The sequence below is a fragment of the Lethenteron reissneri genome, chromosome 27, assembly GCF_015708825.2.
Source record: "Lethenteron reissneri isolate LAM-NWPU_2019-01 chromosome 27, ASM1570882v1, whole genome shotgun sequence".
NCBI classification, from domain to species: domain Eukaryota; kingdom Metazoa; phylum Chordata; class Hyperoartia; order Petromyzontiformes; family Petromyzontidae; genus Lethenteron; species Lethenteron reissneri.
The window spans coordinates 12,889,031-12,914,279 of record NC_083805.1 but is presented as its reverse complement, the minus strand read 5'-3'; the positions used below and the strand labels follow the sequence as shown (position 1 = coordinate 12,914,279).

At 45.6% G+C, this 25,249-nt stretch overlaps 1 protein-coding gene across 6 annotated transcripts; it reads left to right on the top strand.

Annotated features, from left to right (window-relative positions):
* The first annotated feature begins 206 nt into the window (after positions 1–206).
* Positions 207–24,147, top strand: LOC133348567 (POZ-, AT hook-, and zinc finger-containing protein 1-like). Of its 6 annotated transcripts, none has more exons than XM_061561458.1 (5): positions 207–2,754; positions 6,687–6,923; positions 12,998–13,061; positions 14,953–15,052; positions 17,600–24,147. In XM_061561458.1, the coding sequence occupies exons 1-5, from the start codon at positions 686–688 to the stop codon at positions 18,199–18,201; spliced, it is 3,072 nt and encodes a 1,023-aa protein (XP_061417442.1). In that variant the 5' UTR covers positions 207–685; the 3' UTR covers positions 18,202–24,147. The 6 variants fall into 6 exon arrangements, with proteins under 6 accessions (XP_061417442.1, XP_061417440.1, XP_061417443.1 ...); XM_061561456.1 differs by having other exon boundaries at positions 17,597–24,147; XM_061561459.1 differs by having other exon boundaries at positions 208–2,754; positions 14,956–15,052.
* The last annotated feature ends 1,102 nt before the right edge of the window (positions 24,148–25,249 follow it).

The window sequence follows — 25,249 nt, the reverse complement described above, 5'->3', positions numbered from 1 at the left end:
ACAATGAACTAACAATCCGCGCGACGCACAAAACGGAACTTTACGTCGCCACGCGTGAAACACGAACACACAAAACCCAGAGTACATTGAGAATAGACCAGCGGCGTAACAACGTAACGGTGAATAACGTTACAAGTTCATTTCAAGTTCATTTATTAGGTATAGCCCTGTGAGCCATTCGGCTCTTGAATCGGGTGCAACCGCAACAAACAAAAACAAGAAAACATCTTAAAGTGACCATGTGACTGTGTGCAAAATTGAAAATCCAAGAAAATCCAGCAAAATATTCCAGAAAAAACACAGTACACCAACGCTGTGTGCACAAATCCCAGTGGGATTCCAGTCAAACAACAAGGGCATGGGAAAACAAACATTATTAGCCGTGTAAAAGTCTCGTTTTGTGTGTGTGTTGCGTGTGGGGTGGTGTTGAGTGGTGTGGGGTGGGGGGATTTCGTGTGCCAATAGTCTCGCCCGGTGACCCGGGGTCAAAGTTGAGCCGCGCCATGTTGGTTGGGTGCGTAATGGTGGCAACCATCTCCTCCTGCCCGCCGCCGCCGCTGTTGTTGTTATCGTCGTCGTCCTCCCCTCGCCCTCCGCTCTCTCCGCCCTCGTTTTTCTCCACAGCCTTCCCGACCACCAGCACCATCAGCAGGAGCAGCTGCGTAGGACGAGCGGAGAGAGAGCCATGGAGGCGGAGCCGCGGAGCCGGTACTTGTACCGCGTCCACCGGCACAGCGCGGACATCCTGGAGCGTCTGAACGCTCAGCGCAAGGCGGGACGCTTCTGCGACGTGGTGGTCAAGGTGGGCGACGAGCGCTTCCCGGCGCACAGGGCGGTGCTCGCGGCATGCAGCGGATACTTCGAGGCGAGTCTCAGCGGTTGCGGCCTTGGGGTCGGGGTCGGGATCGGGGTGGCGAACGCGACCGCGACCGTGACCGCGGGCGGGATCGCCGCTGGTGCCGGAGTTGAGACTGAGCCGGTGTCGGAGACGGGCATTGCGGACGCTGCCCCCGACCCTCCTCAGGAGAACGACGAGCAGCAGAACGAGCAGCAGAATGAGCAGCCGCAGGCTCAACAGAGCCAACAGCCGCAATCGAATCAGCAGGCTCAGAGCCAGCACAAGCCGCAGGGTCAGCAGCAGCATCAACAACAACAACATCAACAACAGCAGCAGCAGCAGCACTACCAGGCCTCGCCGACTGAAGAGCCTCCGCCGTCCGAGGTGGAGATGCACACGATCAGCTCCGTGGTGTTCCGCGACATCCTCGACTTCGCCTACACGTCTCAGCTCACCGTGCGCCTCGAGATCTTCCCCGAGCTCATGACGGCCGCGCGTTTTCTCGTCATGGGCTCGGTGATTGACATCTGCCAGGAGATGATCCGCCAGGCGAACGTGCAGATTCGAGTGCCCCGCGCACGCGAAAGCTACTTCAGGGCGCTGGGCTTCCTGCCGGACATGGTGCTGCGCCAGGCGCTGGATGGGGCCCGTGCGTCGGCGTCAGCCAAGGATGAGGATGACAGCGTCGAGATGGCCAAGCGAGACGGTGAGATTCAAGGACCCGGGGCCACCGCTGCTGCTCCCTCCTCCTTGCAAAGCCCAGATGGAAGTGGGGATCAACCCGGCAGCCAGCAGGACGTGCTGTCGTCGTCATCGCCCCCCTTCAAGGACGCGGGCACGGTGCTCAATTCGTGCGCACGCGATCAGACCGACGCGCTCGATCTGAGGGGAGATGGGGATGTTTCGACGCCGCAGGCTGCCGCGGCAACGTGGCCGGGCAACGGCGAGGGGGGTGACCGGGCCGACGAGCGTGCAGCTGGGGTCCCGTCGCCGTTCGAACAGAGTCCTGAGGACGCGGCATCTTCGCAGGCCCGGGAACAGCAGGGTGTGGTGGCTACGCGCGGCAAGGGCAAGGGGAAGGGAAAAGTGAGGTGCAGAACTCGTGGAAGGAGTCTGCTGCCGTCCATGGTACCGCTCACGCAACCAATGCCCAACGAGATGATCAAAAGGGGCCGTGGCCGGCCGCGCAAGCGCGCCTTCTTAGAGGTGCATGGCCAGCCCGTGGTGAGCACGCACGGCAGGGAGACCTCGGAGGAGATCCTGACAGAGAACCCCGAGCTGAGCCTCTCACTTATCCGCATCAAGAGCAAGAGCCAGTTCGTGTGCTCGCACTGTGGCAAGGAGTTCCGCGACGGCTACCACCTGCGGCGGCACGAGATGCGCCACACGAGGAGCAACGCTCCGCTGCCGCCCTCTTCGCCGCGCCACGTCTACGGTGTGCCCACCATGGTGGACATGGTGAGCCCGCTCGGCGTGCTCTACTCCTCTTTCGCCATGAGCGGAGCCGACCCGCCCGATGCGCCGCCCTACTCGGACGACCCCATGGACCTGTCGTCGTTCCACGCGAGCGGCACGCTTCGCTCGGCAAAGGGCGGTGACGGCGGCGAGGACCCCGAAGAGGGCGAGGTGGAGCGGCGGCGAAGCTTTGGCGAGGCCGCCCTGGCCGCGTTGGGCGGTCGGGCGCAGGCGTTCGCCACCTCGGCCGCCCTTACCGCTGCAGCTGCGTCAGCGGCCGGCGGGATTATGTTGGACGGAGACCAGGGCCTGCCGTCTCCGGGGAACGAGAGGAAAGACAAGAAGGCGATCATCAACAACCGAGGCCTCAAAAAGAAGCCGGGCAGTCCAGGGGTCGAGGGAGGCACGTCCCAGCAGGGGCCCGTGTTTGGGTTGTTCCACGAGACTTGGCCTCCGGCCAGGTATGAAAATGCCTCTGTTTGGCTCAGTGGTGCCGCAGTGTCTTCGCACCTGCGTCAAGTTTGAATCGCTGCGCCTGAGGAATGGTCAGACACCAGGCACCCAGTTGTTGACCATGCCTGGGCGGCTGACCGTTGTTAAGGATTGCCAGTGGCCACGTGCCCCATTGACTTCCAGTGGGCCTCATTTTGGGGCTAATAATATTTTACAGCCCTTGGTTAGCCACTGCTGGAAAAGGGGCCTCTCCACGTGTCAGTCATGAGGGTTGTATTTGGTCTAAGTATCATAAAAGCATGCTTTTTTGTGGTATGCACTGTTATTTTGCGTTGGCTAAATTCCAGAATTCAGCCACATTCAATAAATTGACCATGTATGTTTAAACACTTCAGACATCATCTTGAAGAGATTCATCTGGAGTAAAAAAAAACTGCTTATCATGATAAACATAACTAACAAATGTGGGTTCTGCAGTCAAATATATTTTGCTCACTTAATACGTATCACATTATGGAGATTAAAATATGTAGTATTTTTCCTTTATAGGTCTTTCGATATAAGTTTACACTGAACAGATTTTTTTTCGTGTTAATTCAGGACTACTAGCAAAGCACACTAGGATCTGAAATTCACAGTCATAGGTTTTTTGTATTCAATAATTTTAGGTCCAACGTGTGCTGGTTGTTACCTTTAGCTTTGTCATTCTATGATGTACACAATTTAAATATTGTTTCACCATTGATTTGGCATGGCGTTATTCTCTACACAACAACTGAAAGGTACATTTCAAGGAATTTTGTTGCCATTGTTGGCAACAAATCAAAATAAAACATTCTTCTAATCTCAGCTTAATTTGTAAACGCAGTAAATCACACGACACTTTATTTATCTTTTTATTTATGTCTCCGCTTCTGTGTGTCTTTGTCTATCTGCCTGTCGTTTATGTCATTGCCAGGATGCGTAATTGAGACACAGTGTCTTGTATGTTCCCGTGTGTGATGGTCCACATTCATAGTTTGCGTAGAGCTTCAGACTGAAAAGATGCAGCAGCTTAGTCACTCCGTGCAGTATGAGACACTTGGAGATGTTCAGCGTTTTAAATGGACGACCTGGTAATCTGTTTCTCACTCAATATCTTTAATCTTAACTCCCATCTATGCCATACAGCTGTTGAGATGCATAAATTATGGCGGGGGGGGGGGGGTTTCTTGGAAATGCTACACCATTTGGTACACCATTTTTTTTCCATCTGTCAGAAACAAAGGCTTATGCAAGTGCAGACTTTGTTTGGCCTTGGCATGGAATCTCATCATCAAAGTTTCTTTGAAAAAACTTGCGCATTCTGGTGACAAAACGGAGCCTTTACGTGTGTTCATGTCTGATGGCGTCTTGGTTAAGTAGACAAATGTGGGTGATGCCATTGGCACTGATTGCATAGACGTTATGAATTTTACCTCCGCTGATTAGCGGAATGAGAGAGCGCAGTGTTTCTAGACAACTCGGAAAACAAAGGCAGGGAGTCGAATCGGCCACGTTCTAAAAAGGCATGCGTGGGGCTTGAGGATCACAGGGGAATTTAAAGTGTGCATTTAAAATTGTGTGGCTGGAGGTGGGAATTTAAATAATGTGTCAAGTAACATGATATTCCACAAACCATGCATAATTGCTGCTTTGAAAAGCTGTTTTAAATATATAAGGCTAAAGTCATTGCTGAATATAGGAAGTCATTGCTGAATATAGGAATACCAGATGTAGAGAAGTTTATGTACCTGGTGGTGTTCAACATGGTCATGGGTGGTGCGTCGCGACTCAGAGACTTAAAAAATATTTGAAGCTGCCAGCATGTGAAGTTTATACGGCTCTTTTTTGTCCCTATTAAGTTAGCGCTAAAAATGTGCAATGTTCTCTTTTACGTGGGAAAGTCTTAAGACCTGGACCTCAGAAGAATACTTACGTATAAACCAAGTTGCACTTGCCATGGCAGTAATACGTCTGACTGTAAATAAGCGGACACGCACAGAGGGGACGACATTATTGCGTGATTTTCACCTCGCCATAAGGAAGTTAATCGACTGGGCACAATTGTTACGTGCCCAAGAGGTATCATCGGACGCTGAAGGCTCAATGAACACTTGTGTCGGAATCGGAGACATTAATGCCTCTTATTGCCTTAATGCAGATACGGGGTCACTAGCCTGGCCTTGATCAGCTTTACGCTGTTGCTATGGCTAAGTTGACAAGTGCGTTGTACGTTTTGGGATTGATCCAGACACAGTTGCTCTGAGCTTGCCGAGAAAAGCCACAGGGCACGGAATGTACTTGCAATGATGTGTGGTTCATCGAGCAAGTTGGGTCCTCTGCGAGGTTCGGTTTCATCGTTGTATGTGTTGTTTTTTTGTGCATTCATTGTATTTGTTTTGTCTTTGGTCTTTTGTCATAGCTCTTTGTAAATTATCTTTTCCTCACACTTTTGTCCAGGTATCTCACTTGTTTTTACTTTCACAATTTAAGCAATGCTTTTTTAAATTGTAGATACTTAATAATTGAAAAACAATCTTCAAATAACATGCATTGTATTTATTTTTTGTGTTTCTGTTTTTACATGAATCGAGCACATCTTTTGGATGTGTAGTGTTTTTAATACAGCAGAACCCTTTTGGCAACCAGAGACGGTAGTAGTTGGGTAACAGTATATGACACTTTGTATAGATAATCTTCAAGCTGGCAGTAGAAGCAACCATAGCTACAAAAAAAACTTAAATGTGGGGGGGGGGGGCTCCTGGTGATGGTACAACATTCCATTTTGCACGTACATTTTTGCTTCAGTAAGCAATAGGGAAAACACATTCGAATGGGGAGGAAAGGTTTGCACCCATTGGTCATTAAAGGGCCCTCAGCATGCTGGGTTATATCATGAACCTGGTGGCAGTGTTTGTGGTGCACGGTCATTCTTAGTGAATGCAACCTTACCAGGTGACCTGCTAGGCCTCTCTTGACAGTGCTGCGATTCCGAAAAGAATGCAGGCATCCTGGCCTTCTGGTCAGAACGTTTGCCAGTGGCCTGTTGAACTTAAGTTTGACTTGCCACTGCCTAATACAATCTGTGGAGTGGACCAATGAACTCATATCCGTTAAGCATCATCTCTCTGTTCTGAAGAAGGGCCAATGCCCAGCATTTTTTGCCAACTATCTATTTTTTTACGTAGTTAGGCAGTGTTAATGAAAACTGTTGACAGTTTTCGTTTGTACACCTTTGCCAAGATATTTAAGTCAAAAGTCAATGTCTCCATAGTCAGGTTTGCACTATTTCACTATTTCTCTTGTAAAATTCTATGGTGGCAGGGGCGGTGTTTGCATAAGATAATCATTGTTATCTTATTAATTGTTACTCATTTTTATCAACCTCAGATAAATTATTGGTTTAGTTGACCCCCAACCACGATTTGAACTCATGAGCTTCAGGCTGTGAGTGTTGTGCTTTAAGCATGGTGCCACCTGTGGCATACACGATAACCGGTGACAGCTGATCAACCAAGTTAAAGAATGGTGCCTTGCACAATTGCAGTGGTGCATAACTAAGGCTAAAATTGTATCATGGAGGTCATGGGAATCGTGAATATGAAGAAAGTCCATGAAATATTGAAAATGGCTGTATAAACACAATTGGTTTGGCGCTTTATTTCATTTCAAAGATACCGTATGCTCGTGACTTTTCCGTATATTTTTTTATCCTGCGCATCAGCTGTGAAATTTACTAAAAGTTCGCATGTAAAAATCGCAGGCTTATTCATATGGGGGAGGTGGGCCCTTGCCTCACCCCTGTGTGCGGCCATGAGCACTGGAACGCAGGGGTAATAGAATGGGAGCGGTGGACGACAGCCTCCCTCCCTTCTTCTTCTTTGTGCTGCCGCCTGATAACCACGTGCTGTGTATGCAGGACGACGCGCAGGGAGGGGAGGATGACGCACGCGTGCGACGTGTGCGGCAAGGTCTTCCGTGACTTCTACCACCTGAAGCGGCATAAGCTGTCGCACTCGGATGAACGGCCGTACGAGTGCCCTGTGTGCAAGCAACGCTTCAAACGCAAGGACCGCATGAGCTACCACCTGCGCACGCACGAGGATGGCGATGGCAAGGTCTGCTCCTGCCTGTGGTGTGGGAAGGGCTTCTCCAGGTGTGACTACGCACGCACGTACGCACTCACACCCAGCCACCCACCCACACAGCCACTCATCCATACTGCCACCCACCCAGCCACCCTCAGCTACCAACTCACACCCAAATTATTTTAGACTTTTTTATTTTACCAGGTAAGGCCCACTGAGCTGTATAGCTTTTTTTCAGGAGCGACCTGGCCCCAAATAATAACTCAACAAAGTTGCTACCATGAGGACATTTATAGCAGCCAAGTACTCTAAACGCATGTTTCTAAATGTGGAGGAAAAAACCGAAAGACCCGGAGAAAAATCCACATGATCACAGGGAGAACATGCAAACTTCAAATATACAGACGTCGGGGTCAGGATCGAACCCACAACCTCTTGTATACCAGGTGAGGTAGTTAACATTTTGTCTCTGTGGCGCCCCTAGCCACCTACACCCAGCTAGCCACCCACCCACACCCAGCCACCCACCCACCCACACTCAGCCACCCATCCATACAGCCACCCACCCATCCACACAGCCACCTACCCACACCCACCCACACCCACTCACTCCCACCCACAACCAGTTACCCACCCACACTATCAAACCTCTATTGCCAAAATCGTGATCACTGCATGCTTTTATCACCCCTTGTGTCCCATGTGTGACCACGACGTCGTATAATAGCTCTCCAACGTGTTTTCGGATTGCACCGCGAGATGTTCGGCGTGCTGCCCGACGTTTCTCTGCACGTGCTGGCAGCTTTTTGAAGCTTCTTGAAGCAAGTTCTCTGGCACGCGGGGCGGGACGTTGGACATCATAGCGAACAACACGAAAAGACGTTGGAAATCTACGTGGCTTAACCGCGAAATCCTCTGTACTACAGTAGGAGTCGTGCAATGAATCGCATTGCCTCTTTAGCGGGACTTCGTGTTGTGATGTAAGGAACAGCCTTGGAAGGTGACACCACAGAAGCAGTTCTGATGTCGCTTTGACAGGCATCGCTTACGCAGCTCTTGATAGTGCTTCTTCATGACCTGTAAAGAATGATTTGCTTCACAACAAGGTTTTCAATATGATTTTTGGCTGCAGATTGAAAGCACCGCACCAACATCTCCAATAACACTATCTTGAAGCTAGTTGTAATTACTGGCGAAACGTCGCACTCAGATGGTAAATGTTGTGGCTTGGCTCTCCAACACACCGGTGTGCTGTACTAGTGACGAATTGGCATGTTCTGTTTACGTGACAACCCTTAATAGTTAGCTGTGTTGGGTGGTGGCGGGTTTTAACGACACATTTATATATTTACGCGATCTAACCCAAAAACCTCTATTATGGATGATATTGGTCGCGAAAGCCTACGTGTTAAACACGATCTTACTTTCAAAAAATGTCTACTAGGGCAATACATAGAGCAGTAGCTCTTCATCCCAAGGCACAAGACAGTTTTGTTAAAGGCTTTATTGTAGTGTTATTGTCTCTGCCTATACTGTATTGCCTCTGCACTCCCTAATATATATCGCAGTTGCCCATAATCAAATAACGTGCAAAAAACAATCATTTTTGTACACTTTTGTGCACGTGTTCGTGTCTATGTTGTGACCATGTATTGTTACACGAGATCACATCTAGGCTCTCGGCACTGTTGGCTCAGACCCTTGACGTGAGCTTCAGATCATGCTCCTGGGTAGCTGAACCCTCTCTTGAGTTTATAGTCAACATCCTAATATTTTGTCGTGTAGTGAGGCCCTCAGGCACTCTCTCTCTGTTGCCTTGTTGATGAAGTAGTCTTGGTCTCGTGCGTTGTTTGGGTAATTGTTATGTTGTCAAAAAAGTTTAAAACGTTTAAGCCCATTCGTCATATTTGGTATAAAGTGCAGTACATGGAGTAGCCATGAATACTCTTGACATTCAAAGTGTGAATTTGAACAGTGAAGTTGCAAATTTAAGTTTTAATTAAGCTTTGTTAAAGCACTTAATTTTAACATGTTATTACAATCAACACATAGTTTATAAATATATAACTGCACAAATAGGTATTTGAGCAATCAGTGGGTGTGTATTTTTATTATATAGTTTTTAAGTTAGGCACTCGTGTTAATTGTAGCGGTGCAGTATTTGAATGTATTGTAAAATTTATGATTGAAGTCCCATCAATATGTTCTCAATATCAAAATGATTACTGGGCTGTGCTCATTTACAATGGCATTCAGTGGAAACTCTGCCAGTTTATTTGTCGGGGCAAAAAAAACTGTTTACTTCTCACGAAGTGCTAATTTATTAATGAACCCCAGAGGGATGATGGGTTTCTGGTTGACTGGGCCGAGATTTATATTTACGGCTTCCCAATGGAGTTCATAGCTGCCCACAGTGCTACCCAGTAGGATAGAGTGACAATGGATAAACGTTATAAGCTCCTATGAAAGCTTTACTCTTATACAAAATGTAAAACAACAACAGTATGTATTCTATATCTTAAATAACACCTCCAAGTTACCTGGCAAGTCAACAGATATTGTGCCTTTTTAAATCCTTTATATTAATTCACTTGCTTGCGCGCTTACGACCGTGCAAATCTTTCGGTCGTTTTTTAACCCACTTCTCGTGATCCAATCGAGCTGACATTTTGCACACAGACTCGTTGTGCGTGACAATTTATTTTCGTGAAAATATTTTTCCAAAATTTTACACTTTTTAGGAAAAAATAAATTATATTTTATTACCAATTGCTTAATGGTGGCAGGCAATCATCTGACCCATAGGTGGCAGCCATCTCAAGCCAGAGGACGAGAGGACTCTAGCCGCCACGCATATAAAGGATTTATAGTGAAAAACTTTGTTTTTACCGGTTAATTTTTTCTCGTTAGGTCAACATCGAGTTTTTCGGAAAAGGTAAAGGTGCAGCCCTGCAATTACTTGCTCATGCCATTGATATTGGAAGGGCCTCCACTTGAGAGAGCTATAGGGTGCCTTTTAAATGGTCATTGGACTACTCTTTCACACTAGCCAGATGTCTAGGAGGAGGTGGAAGTACTCACGCGTTACCTCAGCATACGCGCGACCTGCCGATCGACAAACTGCGTTTGCACAAAGGGAAAACCGATCACAAGTGTACCATCAGATAATCCAGGATGTCGGCATTGTTTCAAGGCTACCTTAACACATCATGTCCAACCAGTGGAATGGTACTGGAAGTGAAAAAAATAGGTCAAAAGCAAGCTTTGAATGCACACGGTTTTATTTGCACTCAAAAGCAGAAAATATATTATTTTGACCCCGGAATTAATCAAATTTGATGTGCTCAATAAAAGTGAGTGGCTTGCATTAAGAAAATTAATTTGATGTGCTCAATAAAAGCGGGTGGCTTCCTTTCGATATGTTTAGATACATTCCAGGGTCAAAATAATCTATTTTCTACTTTTGAGTGCAAATAAAAGTGTGTGCATTGAAAAACTTGTTTTTTTCTACCAACAATTTCGCGTACTTGTTGGTTGGTCTCGCGTTAAGGAGGAGGGGAAGCACAGCGGCCGCTCCGGCGCCATGACGAGCGGCGATAGAAGCGCTCCTTTCATTGGTTACAGGCTGGCCAGCAACAGCCGCTGTGATTGGACCATTTGTTTCCCGACGTAGGTGGGCGTGACCATTCGTGATTTAAAAAAGGTGGGGGGGGGGGTAAAATGTACGATTATGAAATATTCAATTTTAATACTAAACTCAAACACAATTGTCAATCACACTGCCCTGAAGAGGAAACAATTTTTTAAAAATAAGTGACGTTTCGGGTAATTATTCTGCTTCATTTAGCGATATCATAACGGAGAGATAATAGCTCTGCTATAAACAAAGGGCCATCACCTATTACTGTATATGTTTATTTAAATATATGTTGTACTCGGGGCAGTGTTTATTGATGATTGTGGATTCAAAGCTCATCACACATGAGCAACGTTGAAAATGGCACTGCTCGTGTTTTGATTGTTTTTGTTCTGTTCATCTATATTGCAGGTGACGCAAATGTGTATAACTGGGTTGCACGTGGACATTTCTTTGCATTTTTCCACCCTTTGGAAATAGACTTTCAATTACCGGTTCTAATGACAGTGGAGCAATTAAAATGATCATAGTCTGTGGAAGAGCACAGCTTAATTAAAATGCACCTCTTAAATGAGATGTGCGGGTGACTCAGAGGTCAGAGGTCAGAGTGCTGAGCTGGCACTGCTAACATCCTGGGTTCTAATCCAGGTTTGAGCCGCCTGTCATTACACCGGGTTTTCAAGTGGACTGAGTTAATGGTTTATGGTTTATTCCCGTCGCCAATGACTGCAAATAGTCATCACGTCACATTTGGTTCTGCATTCAATTTTACAGAATTACAGCTCTGAGAATGAAATATCGATTTTACTGTTACACAACAAACATTACGACAATATACAAAAAGATGGGTGGAAAAGGTTTGCCCCCAAACTGTGGACAGTTCACTTGGAGGGATCTCAGTTGCTCTGCGATGTCTGCCTCTTCACACAAATAATTGCATTGGGAAAACAGCAGAATGTGTCCCTAGAATAGCGATTGAAGGCAGATCATGAATTTAATAATGATGAAATAAAAGTCAAAAAGAGAGCAGCTGAAGCGCTTTTGGAAAACTGAACTTGACGTTGAAAAGCGGCTTACCAATTTCGAGAGCCATTTTCTCATGCAAAGGGTTGCGCACTGCATTGCGAGCGATCCAAATGGACATTTCGTATTGTGACGCCAAGACGCTAGCACAGTCGGGATAAAATTGCGAGTGAAAAAATGTACACCTCTAAAAGCACGCTTGGGAGCTGCGTCATTATGACCGCTTTTGTTTCCTCGCGTTCTTGTGTGGGAGTGTGAATGGGCGCGCTGTCGGGTTGCTGCATGCTTTGGTCATGTGGGTGTGGGGGCAGGTGTGGCAGTGTAGCGGATAGCGCGCTGCGCTTGGAACCCGACAACCCGAGTTCGATTCCCGCTCACGGCCAACACCAGTGACGATTTTCTGAACCGGTCTTGGGCCTCCCTTAGGTAGACTCAGCCTCAAATGTGTGCCTGGTGCGGTGTGTAAACATCACTACTGGGGCTACTGGCCACCCACCCCCTCGTGTACCGTTCTGGCCTTCATAGGTGCTCGCTAACAGCACTTGCCCCAACAGTCTGTTCAGGCTATATGGGGGGTCTTTGTGGCATGGGTGTGGTGTTATTGCACAAATTGCTCCAGTTAATTGCTTATCCAATGCATCCCATTGCCTGTCCATCTTCCAACTCTGTTCCGGGGATCCTAATCCCAACATGAATGGTTCCTGCTACTAAATTAGGAAAGCGGGATATTAAAAGTATGTAATGACAGGCACTCATTCTTGTTATTTAGTTATTGACATTTTGTTGTGCCATCTTATTTCATTGATATTTTATAATTTGACATAATTACATCCAAGTTGGTTTGAATTTAATTTATATGTCTCATTCTGAAACCTTTTGACATCACATACGCACATCCTGCGTATGCCACCTGCAAATATTCTACGCAGTTTATTTTAGGTAAGGCTCATTGAGCAGAGAGGCTCTTTTTTTTAATGGCGACCCAGCAAAAGTGGCAAGCATGTTACATGGGATGGGACGGTTTAAAGGGATTGCAAGAACATGATATATGGTGATTGTTGGATATTTGTGAGACATTTTCTCGTATTTGAAAACACATTTATATGGTATTTTGAGCACTAAGTGCTGAGCACTCTTTTTTATGAAATCGCACTACTGGGATATGATTTACATGCTGTCATAATTATGGCATGCAAATGGGCTGTGGGGCTGCGGGGCTACGTGGCTGAGTGTGTTTTGTGTCGGTAAATCATTCACGTCTTTTATTTATAACTAGGTGAGAGCACAGGGAGATCTAGTGCCATCTTCACACGGGAAAACTTGACTAACGAAATTTGCAGCTGTGCATTTGTGTAAGTTCACGTTGATAGAAAATGTTGGTATGTGTGCGTAGTTTAAAAAAAAATAATATCGTTTATCGTGTAGTGATGTACCTTAACGCATGACTCTTTCTTCTGACCCCTGACCTCCCACACCTCCTAGGCCTGACCACTTGACCAGCCATGTGCGGCAGGTTCACCTGCGAGAGAGGCCCTTTATTTGCCAGGTGAGTGAATTTTAATGCTCTGGAATCGCGATGACTTGCCACTACCATCTGCTTTCGTCCATACAGTAGTCCCTCGGTCAACTTTTTTAATCCATTCCACGAAAACTACTGTTAACCGAAATAACTGTTAATCAAAATCACTTACAAGTTGAAAAACAAGTCAAAATCACTGAGTCTATAAGAGAGCTGTTTCCACTGCCAAAACAGAAAACACAATGTGAACAAATCCAGGTGAGGTCTAAACGTGCATACATGGGTGTCGCTGATTGTTTGAGGGCATGGATCAGCCCACTTTCGAGTGCTCAGATTGGCCGAAATTGGCACCCTGCGTGCATAACATAAACATACCGTTGATTCAAATGTTAACGTTCATCTAAACCATGGGGTCCTATGGGAGGCGAAAACGTTCACCGAAAAACCATCAACCGATGTCAATGTTAACCGAAGGACTACTGTATTTACGTATGAATGTATTTTGAATGCACCGTACGTAGCCAACTGTGCTAATCGGGGGTGCCTGTGGCCACCAGAGATTCTCGCCATCCTTTATGTAGCCACTGTCGTCTTTGTCACCCTTGGAAGTTGTCAACATCGTTATCATCTATTTCACCAGACATCTGTCATATTTTATCATTGGAGTCTAGCACCATCATCGTCGGTGTTAAATCTTGCACATTGTCATCAGGCTTCATAATCGTCATCAACTATGTTGTCTTCTGAAACTTGTCAGGCTCCTATTAACCAAGGCATTGCTTCTGTAGCTTCTATGGTATCATTTTTATGGGTGAACGGAATGAAACGACGTAGTTTCCGAATAAGCCTTGAAGCATTTAATTTCAAGGGATGGCAATGAAAGGTACTTAGTTAAAAAATGTCTGCCTAAATATTAGTCGGCGGATATCTCGTAGAAAAGTAAAATAAATAAAGGGAGGGACATGCCAATTAAATAATGAGTACACGAAATCAACTTCGTTACCTACCTGAACCCCCATTCTGTTACCCAGATAAAACAATGCATCTTTAAGATAGCTATCTTATGAGGTGGTGGTGGTACTGTCCCAAGTGATATACAAAAAAGAATCGGCTATCAGCTTTTTTGTGTGAGTGGCAAATCGTGAGCGGCTAATGGTGCTTTCAAAAACATGACTTGTGACGTATGACTGGGTGAAAATCGCACTCACGCGGCTTGCGGGCGATTCTAAATGAAAATTTGACCAAGTGCATGGGTGTGTGTGTGTGAGTGATATCTGAAGTGGTTGCTGGGCTTCGCCTAGTTCGACTCAGCCTTAAACGAGTACCTGGTGTGGTGTGTCAAACACCAGCACTGGGGAGACAAAAGTGGATGGGCGTGGTGCTGGCCTCACCGCCCGCTCGTGACACCGTACCGGCCTTAAGAGGCGCTCACCTAGAGCACCTGCCCCTACAGTCTATGTAGGCTATCCTGGGGGGGGGAGTCTTTTACTTCTTTTCCACTGCACAACTGAGCTGTGCCCAGGGCCAAGGAAGCACCGGATTGTTTTCCAACTGCAGAAGCCGAGCCGTGTCATGGACTTTGCGCGCATTGAACGGAGTCTAGACGCACTTAGATGATGCAGCGACGCTGTGCCTTGCGGTGTTACCGACTGACGTCACGGGCAATGGATTCTGTCATTAGCCCTGGTCATGCTGCTTGGCCCAGGGTCAGATGCAGGAAAGTTTTACACGGTTTGATTCCGGCTCGGCACAGCAAATATCCAGTGGGAAACCACCTGTTAGCGTGAGGGCCCCAGCCTGGCTCGGCTCGGATGTGCCAGTGGAAAAGGGGTATTTGTGACTGTGTGTGTGTACGTAGACGTGCGGGATGAGCTTTGCCACACACGAGCGGCTGCGTGCACATGTGACGCGCCACCAGCAGAAGGTGCCCTGCGGAGTGTGCGGGAAGCAGCTGACGGCAGGGTACGTCGCCAGCCACATGAAGCTGCACGCCAAGGCCGGCAAGACGTCACCCAAAGGTGAGGGAGCCAGTCAGTGGCTCAGGACCACAGACACCGATTGGTGAAGTCGTTTGAATTGCTTATGACTCCCCAATGCGCATTCTCTGCTGCAGCGACCAAGCCTTTCTATCGTACCCCGCAGTTAACCATTGATCAGTGGGAAGCCACTCATTCTCTTCTGCTGCCCCCATCGTCTGCCACTCACTTCCCCCAGCCGTTATTGCTGCCGAATCTGCCTCTGTTCAAGTCCACGATCAAAACCTTTATGTTGTTGCATTTAAGACGCTATATAAATCCAAATTGTGTTATTACTCTGTAATGAATATCCTCCCTGCAAACTGATGTTGACAGCATACCAGGTACTAAATGGAGTCTAAATCTTTCCAGGTAAGACCAAGAACAGGTTTGTCGATCTATAGCTAACAATTAAGGGCATGAGAATAGGTTTTCCCCTTTTTTCTGGCAACAAAACAGGTGTTAAGATGTTACAACACCAAACTGAAACCTTTTACAAGAAATGATGTCTGCATTAACCACAATACTTGTGGTCAGAATGCAAACAAAAAACATTCTCTGATAATATTCTTTGGGTCTTTCGGTAAAGCCACGCAGATAGAACAAATAATAATAAAAATAATAACAATATCATGACGTTTCCATCGCAACACAAGCAATCGTCATCAGGTGAAACATATAGTGGGAGAGCTGCTGAGAATAAATGGTGGAAGCGCTGCTAAGGCAGGTAGTTATAAAGGTTTGAGATGGGTAGCAAAAGAGTCAGTGGGCGGGGCTAGAAATTAAATTTGTATGTAAATGTGAGATCAGAGAAATCTTGACAAACGCATTTGTGGGGGTAGCCATTGTAGACCCAAAGAATATGAATTCCTGCAGTCCCGAAAGTTTTAAGTCAAGATTTTACTGCCTCTACTGGGAGGGTTCCACACAACTATTAGATCTTTCAACAAACTTCGAGACAAGAAGGCTCATCCGATCGAGTCGCTCACTTTTCTGAAGAGATGTCGCGACACCAAGGTAATACCGATCGCCTTCACACTCACATTCGCTGCTGTCACTTCTCCTAATGCTAAACGGATCTTGTTCAGGGCCAGCCTAGCCCTGATCTCAGAGAGAATAAGATTGCTCCGATTTGAACTAGACAATTTAGACAAGACCCTCTTGCAATGTCTTTCCTTGTGGGTGAGGTACGTAGATGACACGTTCGTCATCTGGACCAATTCTTCAACTACATCATACACCCAGCCATCAAATTCACAATGGAGGTGGAAAAGGATGGCAGATTACCATTCTTGGATGTTTTAATCGAAAAGAGATCTGATGGCTCAATGGGACACGACAGGAAAGCCACCCATACGGATGCCTACCTAAAACCTGACCCACACCGCCATCCATCCCAGAAGAATTCCCTCATCAAAACTCTACACCGTAGAGCTCGTTGCATTTCCGACCATCACCACCTAGCCAGTGAACTGGAGAACGTACACCAAGCCCTCAAGAAGAATGGATATTCAGACAACACAATCTGTAAAGCTATCACCACAACCGTTGGGAAAGAACCATCGGAGGACCCAATCAAAACCATCACCTTGCCATACATAGCAGGGGTCACCAAAAATATTTCCAAAATCATAAGCAAACACAAGATCCAGGTAGGATTCAACACAGTACGTAAAATTCGTGATTTGATCCCATCTGTGAAGGATCTGATCCCTGACATGCAATACCCCGGTGTCTACAAACTAAGCTGTGTTTGCGGCAGCAGTTACATTGGGGAAACTAAGCGGCATGTCTCGGACTGGGTTCGTGAACATAAGGCAGATCTGAAACATGGTAGGACCAATACTTCAGCCGTGGCTGATCATTATTTTAACGCTGTGGGCACACACAAAATTGATTTTGCCAAGACGAGGGTACTCTACAAGCCCACTGGCTATCAGCAAATATTCGTTCATGAAGTCATCCAGATATATAAACACAGACAGAATTGCAACCTAGAAGATGGGTACAAACTGAGCAATCATTGGAAGGACGTTATCAATTAGTTTAGGTCATAACTGGCTGTGATGTTCCCTCCCTACCTACCCATGTTAGCAGTTATTTTCGACTCTCTGAGTTACATTCACTTACACAGCCACCGTTAGCTGTATTAGTAAATGGCGGCCTGCCATCCTTTTCCACCTCCATGTGGCGATGTGCTTGCCGAGCTCTCTGAGTTTATATTTACAAGCAAATTTCTTTCATTGACATGCTAATCTCTCACAATACAATGGCCACCCGCACAGCTTCGTTTGTCAAGATTTCTCTGATCTTTCATTTACATGCAAATTTAGCAGCTACATCATGGGACCTCCTTTGCCAGTTCCAAAATATGAGAATAGATTTTCCCCTTGTTTCTGGCAACAAAACAGGTGTTAAGATGTTAAAACACCAAACTGGAAACTTTTACAAGGAATCACGTGAAGGGCATGGTCAGGAATTGAACGTGGTTCACGAACAGTATGCCGTCTGTTGCTTTAACTTGCACCACACGATCCCTTCTTTCAGCAGAGACGGCCAATGGAGGCCCCCCACCCGGCACGGGACACAAGCACGCGTGCAAGCTCTGCGGTACCAGGTTCAAGTTCAAGTCGCAGATGAAGCGGCACGTGCGTGCCGAACACCGCGATCGGCCGCCTGGCAAAGACGCGGCCGCTATCAACGCAGGCACCTCCATTCAGGACACCGCCTCCATCAACGCCCCCACCACCACCACCACCACAACCATGGCCACGTCCACCGCCGATACCGGCAAGCGCCACAAGTCGTCAACCAAGTCGGAGGCGTCGTCCAAGCACAGCAAGCACAAATCGCCGTTGGAAAAACGCTCCTCGCATTCGTCGAGTTCGTCGTCTTCATCCTCGTCGTCGTCGTCGTCATCGTCGTCTTCGTCCTCATCGTCATCGTCTTCATCGTCGTCCTCCTCATCCCCACCCTCGTCTTCTCCGGTCTGCGTGGCCGCCAGCACCAGGCCCGCGGCGCCTGCCAGGCCAGCGCTTGGCAGCCCCGCCAGGGCGTCCATGTCCGTGCTGGAGTCTTTCGGATTCCAGGTGGTGCAGTCGGCGTACCTCAACTCGGAGGCGGAGCTCAACTCGGACGCGTCCTCCGGGTGACTCCGCCGCCAGCCCCCCCCCCCGACACCCCAGCTCCTCTCACTCCTGCCCCGTAGTGCGCGCGCCACACAGAGGAAACCATAAACGGCAGCGACGTCGCCTCTAGTTGTCGCCATCGTCGTCGCTACCGTCATCTCGAACAGCGCAACATTTTTAACACATCCATCGTCAACCAACATTGACACCGCTGCTGCATTCATCGCTGGGCACCAACGTCTGCCGCCGTCGTCACCACTCGTAGCATTCACCACATTGCTATCAGCGTCGTGATAATAAACCGCATTGCAATCGCCATCCCAGGCGTCGTCTAGTCCACTGCTGTCATTGTCATCATCTATGTTGCTGATGTAGGCAGTCGCACCCATTGAAAAATATCTTCTGAAGATGAAGTCACCCGATCCGCACTTCTCTACGAGGAGGGTTGAGCACCATGAGCTGCGTGGACCATTTTTTTCCCTAACGTGCTCCTTTCCGACCGCAGCTAATGTGTGGTGAAGGCATGTGCCGCTGCTAACCTGGCCTACACGATCTGTGCAAATGCCCTTTGGCCATGCGCACATGGCCGTCATGTGCTATGGCCGCACCGCATGCCACACTTGGGAAAAAACTTGAAACAATTGGACAAGTTTGCTATCGATGGGACGCGATTAGTACCTATTGAAAATGTTGTCATCGCCAGCTGATATCTTACGTGCATTTCATTTATAATGAAAGTTATTACGAGACTAAATCTTGAGGAAATTGCTGGGATTTTTGGTGAAGTTTATGGAAAATGTTTTTGGACTTCGTAACATTTTTTTGCATCGCTTTGCCTGTGATTCAAGACACAGCAACGACTCTGACACTCGCAGCAGGACAGAGTAGATCTCCCAGTATCATTGTTTATATTATGCACTCCTCGATAGTTATCTTTAAAACTAAGGACCGTATTTTTTGCCAAGTTGAACTGCAAGCAGTTATGAACACTGGACCGTATCCTATGTTGGACAGTGTGGAGTCTGAGCAATCTTTTCTTGATAGGGGTAAGAAAGAGGAGTACTCCATTCCTGGACAACAAAGCCACCATGGTACCGTGGCTCAGGAAAGCAACAGTATATGGCGAAAATGTTGTCAGTACACTCCAGCCTAACGTGACACCTTGGTCTAATGGGAGGGCTGCATTAGAGGTTTTTTTTTTTTCTGGCTAACTGTGCAAAGGTAATTTGGCTGATTGAGAACGAAAGTTATTTTGGTCTTTTCCATAGTTTTTAATTTACAAATTAGGTCACGGCGTTTAAGTAGCCTGCACTGTCGCTGCAGGTATACAATCTCGTGTGATATGGCTTGTGTGAAACCATTACAGTGATACCTAATAGCCAATCGTTATGCATCGCAAGTCTTCAGCATTACAAGGTCGGTTGATGAAAGTGAAGAATGTAATCGTGAGACTACATTTAGTTGTAAATTATTACATTTCATGTGTTGGGGGTGGGGGGGGGCATTTGTAAGTGCGCAACACTGAACCTGGTCCGCCTGGGTTTGACTCTTTGAGTCGGCCGCCACAGGTGAGATCGGCAAGTGATCCAGTCCTGCCCCCCCCCCTCACAGCACTTCACCAAACCACAATGACCAGAGTTAATTGCGGTCAGACAAGTCCTCGTTTTAATTCAGCAGTAGTTTGACAAAGGGCTGTGAAATGTACTTTGAATGTATGATTGTTGCCATGTTCTCTAACGGTCATCCACAAGTAGTTTGTTATACATAGGTCTGGATCTTAAAATGGAGTGCAGCTTCCATTAGCCCAAGGTCTTGGTATGTTTGGCAAAAACACGTGGACATTTATTGTTTTATTTGTGTTGAGATAAATTCCCTACAACATTGACATTTTCAGGTTAAGTCTCTTTGACCAAAACTGAATGTACAGTGCAATTAAAATGTGGATAATTTGGCAAAAAAAAACAATACAAACTTTGATATCTGTACGTGAATTCCATTTCCAAGAGTTTTGGGAATGTTCCCACGCAAGCCGGTCCTAATGAGAAGTATAAGTGCCCTCGTTGTGGGCTATGATGTGTAGGAGTTGGGGATCTTGTTCCTATTGGTGGTGGAAGGAGTGAAACAAGTGAAACACCATTTTCAGTTTTAGATGACACGGTGTGAGCTGCCTTTACTGTATTTTAGCGCACAATGGAAAGAATTATTGAATTGAGGTTTAGGTACTTCTGCGTAATTCTAAGGATAATTTATCTCTTTTTATCTGACGTGACTTTGGGTATTAGTTTCCCCATCTCCTATACCTCACTGTGTGCCCCTGAAATGCAAATCCAACAACGGTTGCATGAGCACCGGACAGTGTGCAGAACTGGCGTAAAAAAAAACACAAACTCTAAATAAATGTGCAAATTGTCAAGGTGACACATGAAAAGCAAGATTGTGAACGCTGATCCTCCTCTGGATTATTTTGAGAGGTAGGACTTGGTGATGTCAGCTCGCGTTACGATTGCTTGTGTCGAGGAAATCTGCTCGATTAAGTTCCAAGGTTTTAATGTCTGTGCAGCACGCAAGTGGATATTCGGTCTGAGTTTTGCTGTTACACTAATGAAAATCTACACTATGAATTGCTGTTACCGTGCCAGCCTTTAAACGTGAAATAATGAGGATGTTGAAACGTGGTTAAATTTAGTAACAGGACCGGCTAAGGTATGTAAATATTATTATGCTCGTTTTCTTTTGTAAAAATAAAAAAAAAGTGAGAAAAAAAAATAATCCAACAAGTTCTGTAAATATTGTTTGTGTTAAATTGAACATTCTGGGGCAGCTGTGTTTTTTTAAATTTCATTTTGTATTTAAAATAAGCAAGGGTGAACTAGAATTCTTAGGGTAAATTACAGTGACAAGTAATTAATTACAATGAACATTCACTGGAATGTAATACAATTTAATATTTTTCACGTATTTTATTCAATACATGCTCACTTGTACATAATGTCCTATCCATACGTTATGCTATCATAACTTAGGTGGTATCTTTTATTAAACCAGTTGAGCGCCCAATGAGACGTCAATTCATCTGGCAATATTTGTAAGGAACATTATTATTCTGCTTGTTACCCAGGAAAGCATCCCTTGAGTTCCATGACATTTATTGAGGAGGGGGTCCTACTAAGTTTTCACAGGAGGGGGAAAAGATTACTATGTATGTTTCAGTATAGTTAATTGCGAGTAATTTTTCAAATTTGGACCATGATGCCGGCACACAAGTCTTGTCATTGCAAGTGACATTACAGGATCATTAATTTCCACTGTTTCGCAGACGGCGAGTATTGTTTTATGGTTAATAATTCCGCTGGATTAGATCCCTGAACCTCTGCCTGCAATATTATCAACGATTCCAAATGTGTATCAACCCTGTAATTCAGTCATTAAAGATTCCTTGATATCAATCGCAAGTTATCCTTTTTGTGCCAGTGTCGATAGCAATTATTATTTAGTTTATTGTTCATTGTGAAATGGCCAAAATTATTTCATGGTCTTCAACGTCAAGAGATAACTTATCTTGGTGAGCTCCAACATGGTTTAAATAAAAAGGATACTGGAATAATTTTTATTTAATTTCACGTTTTCATTGTTTTAGTCTTTGTCTGCTAACAAGTCCAGTGAGTATTACATTGTCGATTGTTTCAATTCTCTTAATACTGATCAGAAGTAAATATGCACTGCACAGATGTTGTTTTTGATATAATTGGTTGGAGACTATAATTCTGAGTTGGAAACATCCTTTTAACTGCGAGTTCGCATACACTGCTTGATACACCGACTTCCAACTTTTATGCAGAAAAGGGAACATTATTTCCACTTGTGATTCTAATACATATGAAAAGGAATTATTATCATCGAATTGTTTTAAAGATGTAATTTTTACACAACATGGGTGTTGGGTTCCCCTGTTGTGGACACGACACAGAAAAGCTTTTATCATTACCATGTTATATTTTGCAGTTACTGTTGTGGGCGGGGGGGGGGATGGCTGTGAAGCTGGTGCTGCTGCTGTATACATTTCCAGCCTTTTCAATTTGTAGATAACGGCGAAGCATGCGTGTCTGCCCGCGTGTACGCCTGCCGCCTATGCGTGCGACACCCATAAGAAACGCACGACTCTTCTCCACTATGTACTCGTACAAAGGCAGCAATATTTGAAGCTCTGATCTCCATAAAAATCATGCTACCGAACAGCTACTTACAAGAAGAGATAAAGGTGTCATGTCTTCAAAACAAATGTGACTGAGCAGCCAGCCTCGCCCTGTATTCATGGAGCAAACATGAGCATATTATAAGCGTTACCAAGTTACAGCAGTAATTTCGTTTAGGCATTGTTTCCTCTGCTAATGATGTCGATTCCATAGTACAACCGTACCGTGATGGGGCCTTGCCATGCCAAGCTTGGCTCGGGAGGCACGATTTTCTTTTCCACTGCAAAACCCAAACTGTGTCGCTGATATCCCACAATAAATGTCATAGGTTGCATACGTATCACGGTATTAATCAGTATTGGCTGATGCAAGGTATGATGACAATTATTAATCCTGCTCCCTGGCCCTGCTTGGGTTCCCGAGGCAGATTTAGCTTTTCTTGAGGATTTCACTTTGGTTCTGGCTCGGCTCGCTGGCGCAGCTTGGATGTGCAAGTTGAAAAGATCTCTGTTGATGTGCGGGGACCTACCAAAGGTTGTGTTGTTTATTGTCCAGTGACCTTATCTTACATGGTCTCACTGTCCATTTTGTGTACCTGCGATCTTTAAGATTTAATTGAAGGCACGTAGCTGGAGACCTGAATTTGTAATGACGCGTTATGCCAGTTGCATTTTTTTAATAACACGAAACATCTGGAGCTAAAAGGCATACTGTCTGTATATGTCTGCTGCAATAATGCACCGATACTCATATAATTTATTTTTAAAAGTTTAAATTACTGATGAAAAGTAAGTCTCCAGTATGTGCTGTCCCTGTGATTGATGACCTTAGGATTGGCATTTAGCGACATTACAAAAGCTGTTTCCAAATGTTTTTTTCTGCCCAGAGGTCACATTGGCAGTGAGAACGAGGTGCGTGTAATTTGTGCATTTATCATCCAATAATAATGGCAAGTACTTGTTCGTTTACAAGACTGAAAACATTTGACATTTATTCCGCAATTGAAATGAATTCTTCTCGCTATAACCATTACCCGAAGCCAGTTGAATAATGTGGGGTTCCGGATTTTGTTTATTTTTAAGCTCTTTCTTATTTGTACGTTTCCTATTGGTGTTTTGATACGACACTGCTGTATCCCGTGTTACACACGTACGTGCGTGCACACCATTTTCCCCGTTGCTCTTCTTCAGGGGGAAATTCTCGCAAAACATTGTAGCTTGGACTGTGCATGGATAATTTGAAGACTTCAAATCGTTGCAGGTTTTGCTGGACATTCGAAGGATTTAAAAAAAAGGGACAGTAACTCATGCGGCACATTTTACGGTCACGAGTGTGTTGCTGAACTGCGATTTTTTTTAAAAAGTGTTTAAGCATTTTTGAACCCCTTTTTTTAAAGTTATTAAAATCTACGTTGTGTGCAAAAAAAACCCCCACCGATTAGCATGTGTGTGTAAACATTGTGCACCGTTACTTCTTGCATATGGCTTTGCATTGCAACTCACACACCGACGTTTGGGTCCGACCACCGAAGCACAGCCTCGGGGAAAAGTTGCATCGATGTTTTCAATTTCTCCGCCGAATTTAACGGAGGTTTATAATTGTGGTCCATGGACTGGTCACGATAACCAGCCGCACACAGCCAGGCGCTTCCGTATTTCCCAATTGAATATCTGGGGTTCCCGTATCTGCCATGGATACCGATTCAGTATTTATATTGAATACGTGGATTTATTGGAGTACAGGTGTTGACTTGCAGTGGGCTGTTTCCTGCCCCCCCCCATGGCAAATACATGTCAATGTGTACAAGGAGTGTGTGTTGCATTGCTAGTGTTTAGTATGGTTGGTTACGTACGGTGTGAAAGAAGATCAACATACATCGTGTGGTGCTATGTCATTGTATTGACAAACCAGCAAGTCTGGGTGATGTTTCTGGCCGCATCACCGTCACCAGGAGGTACAACTCGAAATTTAATTGGTGTGGAATAGTAGGTGGGGAATTGTGAGACACCACCAATGGGGATCAGAACGCTAACATACCAGATAGGTGTCATTAAAACAACGAATGTTCTAAGTTGATTTATAAACGTGCATTATGTTGCCTATAATAGTTTGACTCAAAATGTGTTTAAATGTGTTTTTTCTAACCTACAAGTGAATACAGTATATGCTTGCCGAGCAAAAAATAGACTCATCCGACAGTGGATTGAACATGGGCTTGGCTCTATTTGTTACATCCTGTGAAATCTGGCAATGGGTGATTCACGTGCGCACGTTCGAGGAAGACAGATTATCAAGATCTTGTCGTAGGCACCCATTGTTGACCAAGTCAGCTGGTGGGATACCACATCAAGCAAAAAGACGTTTCAGTGATGGTAGAGGAATGGGGTGGGCTGTGATTACCTTTGCCATCTAATAATAAAATGTTCAATGTATATAAAACAATAAATTAGGTTAGATATTTATTATATGTATACTGTACACTTTTACACGACTGCATGCAACCCTATGTTGCAGAGTTTAACATACACACACACACCTTAAACAGTGCATAATTCCACTGAAAACAGGTGCTGCATGGACTCTCGGCTTTACAGAATACAGAATCGCGTAACGTTTCTATTCAATATTGGTCCTCTTAGCACCTGCTCTGTAACCTGCCTATGCTCAATCATGGCTTCATCCAATTAGTATTTTAAACAAGCTCACATAAAGGTTATGTAAAACCACGACGTTGCAGTTAAGTTACTCGATGTCCACACAGCCATTTGCGTTGGATAAAGGGAATGCATCAACGCAGCAGAGGCCGCAGCGTTATTGGCCAACGTTGTGAAGGAGCGTTAACTTGACGCCAATAGTTTGAATAATTACTAGTGGATGGC

Bases quoted from the DNA above. Each gene is read 5' to 3' on its own strand.
- LOC133348567 (XM_061561454.1), top strand. From the start codon at position 686: ATGGAGGCGGAGCCGCGGAGCCGGTACTTGTACCGCGTCCACCGGCAC. The intron at 2,755-6,686 runs GTATGAAAATGC...CTGTGTATGCAG, and splicing joins GAGACTTGGCCTCCGGCCAG to GACGACGCGCAGGGAGGGGA. The intron at 13,062-14,892 runs GTGAGTGAATTT...GTGTGTACGTAG, and splicing joins AGAGGCCCTTTATTTGCCAG to ACGTGCGGGATGAGCTTTGC.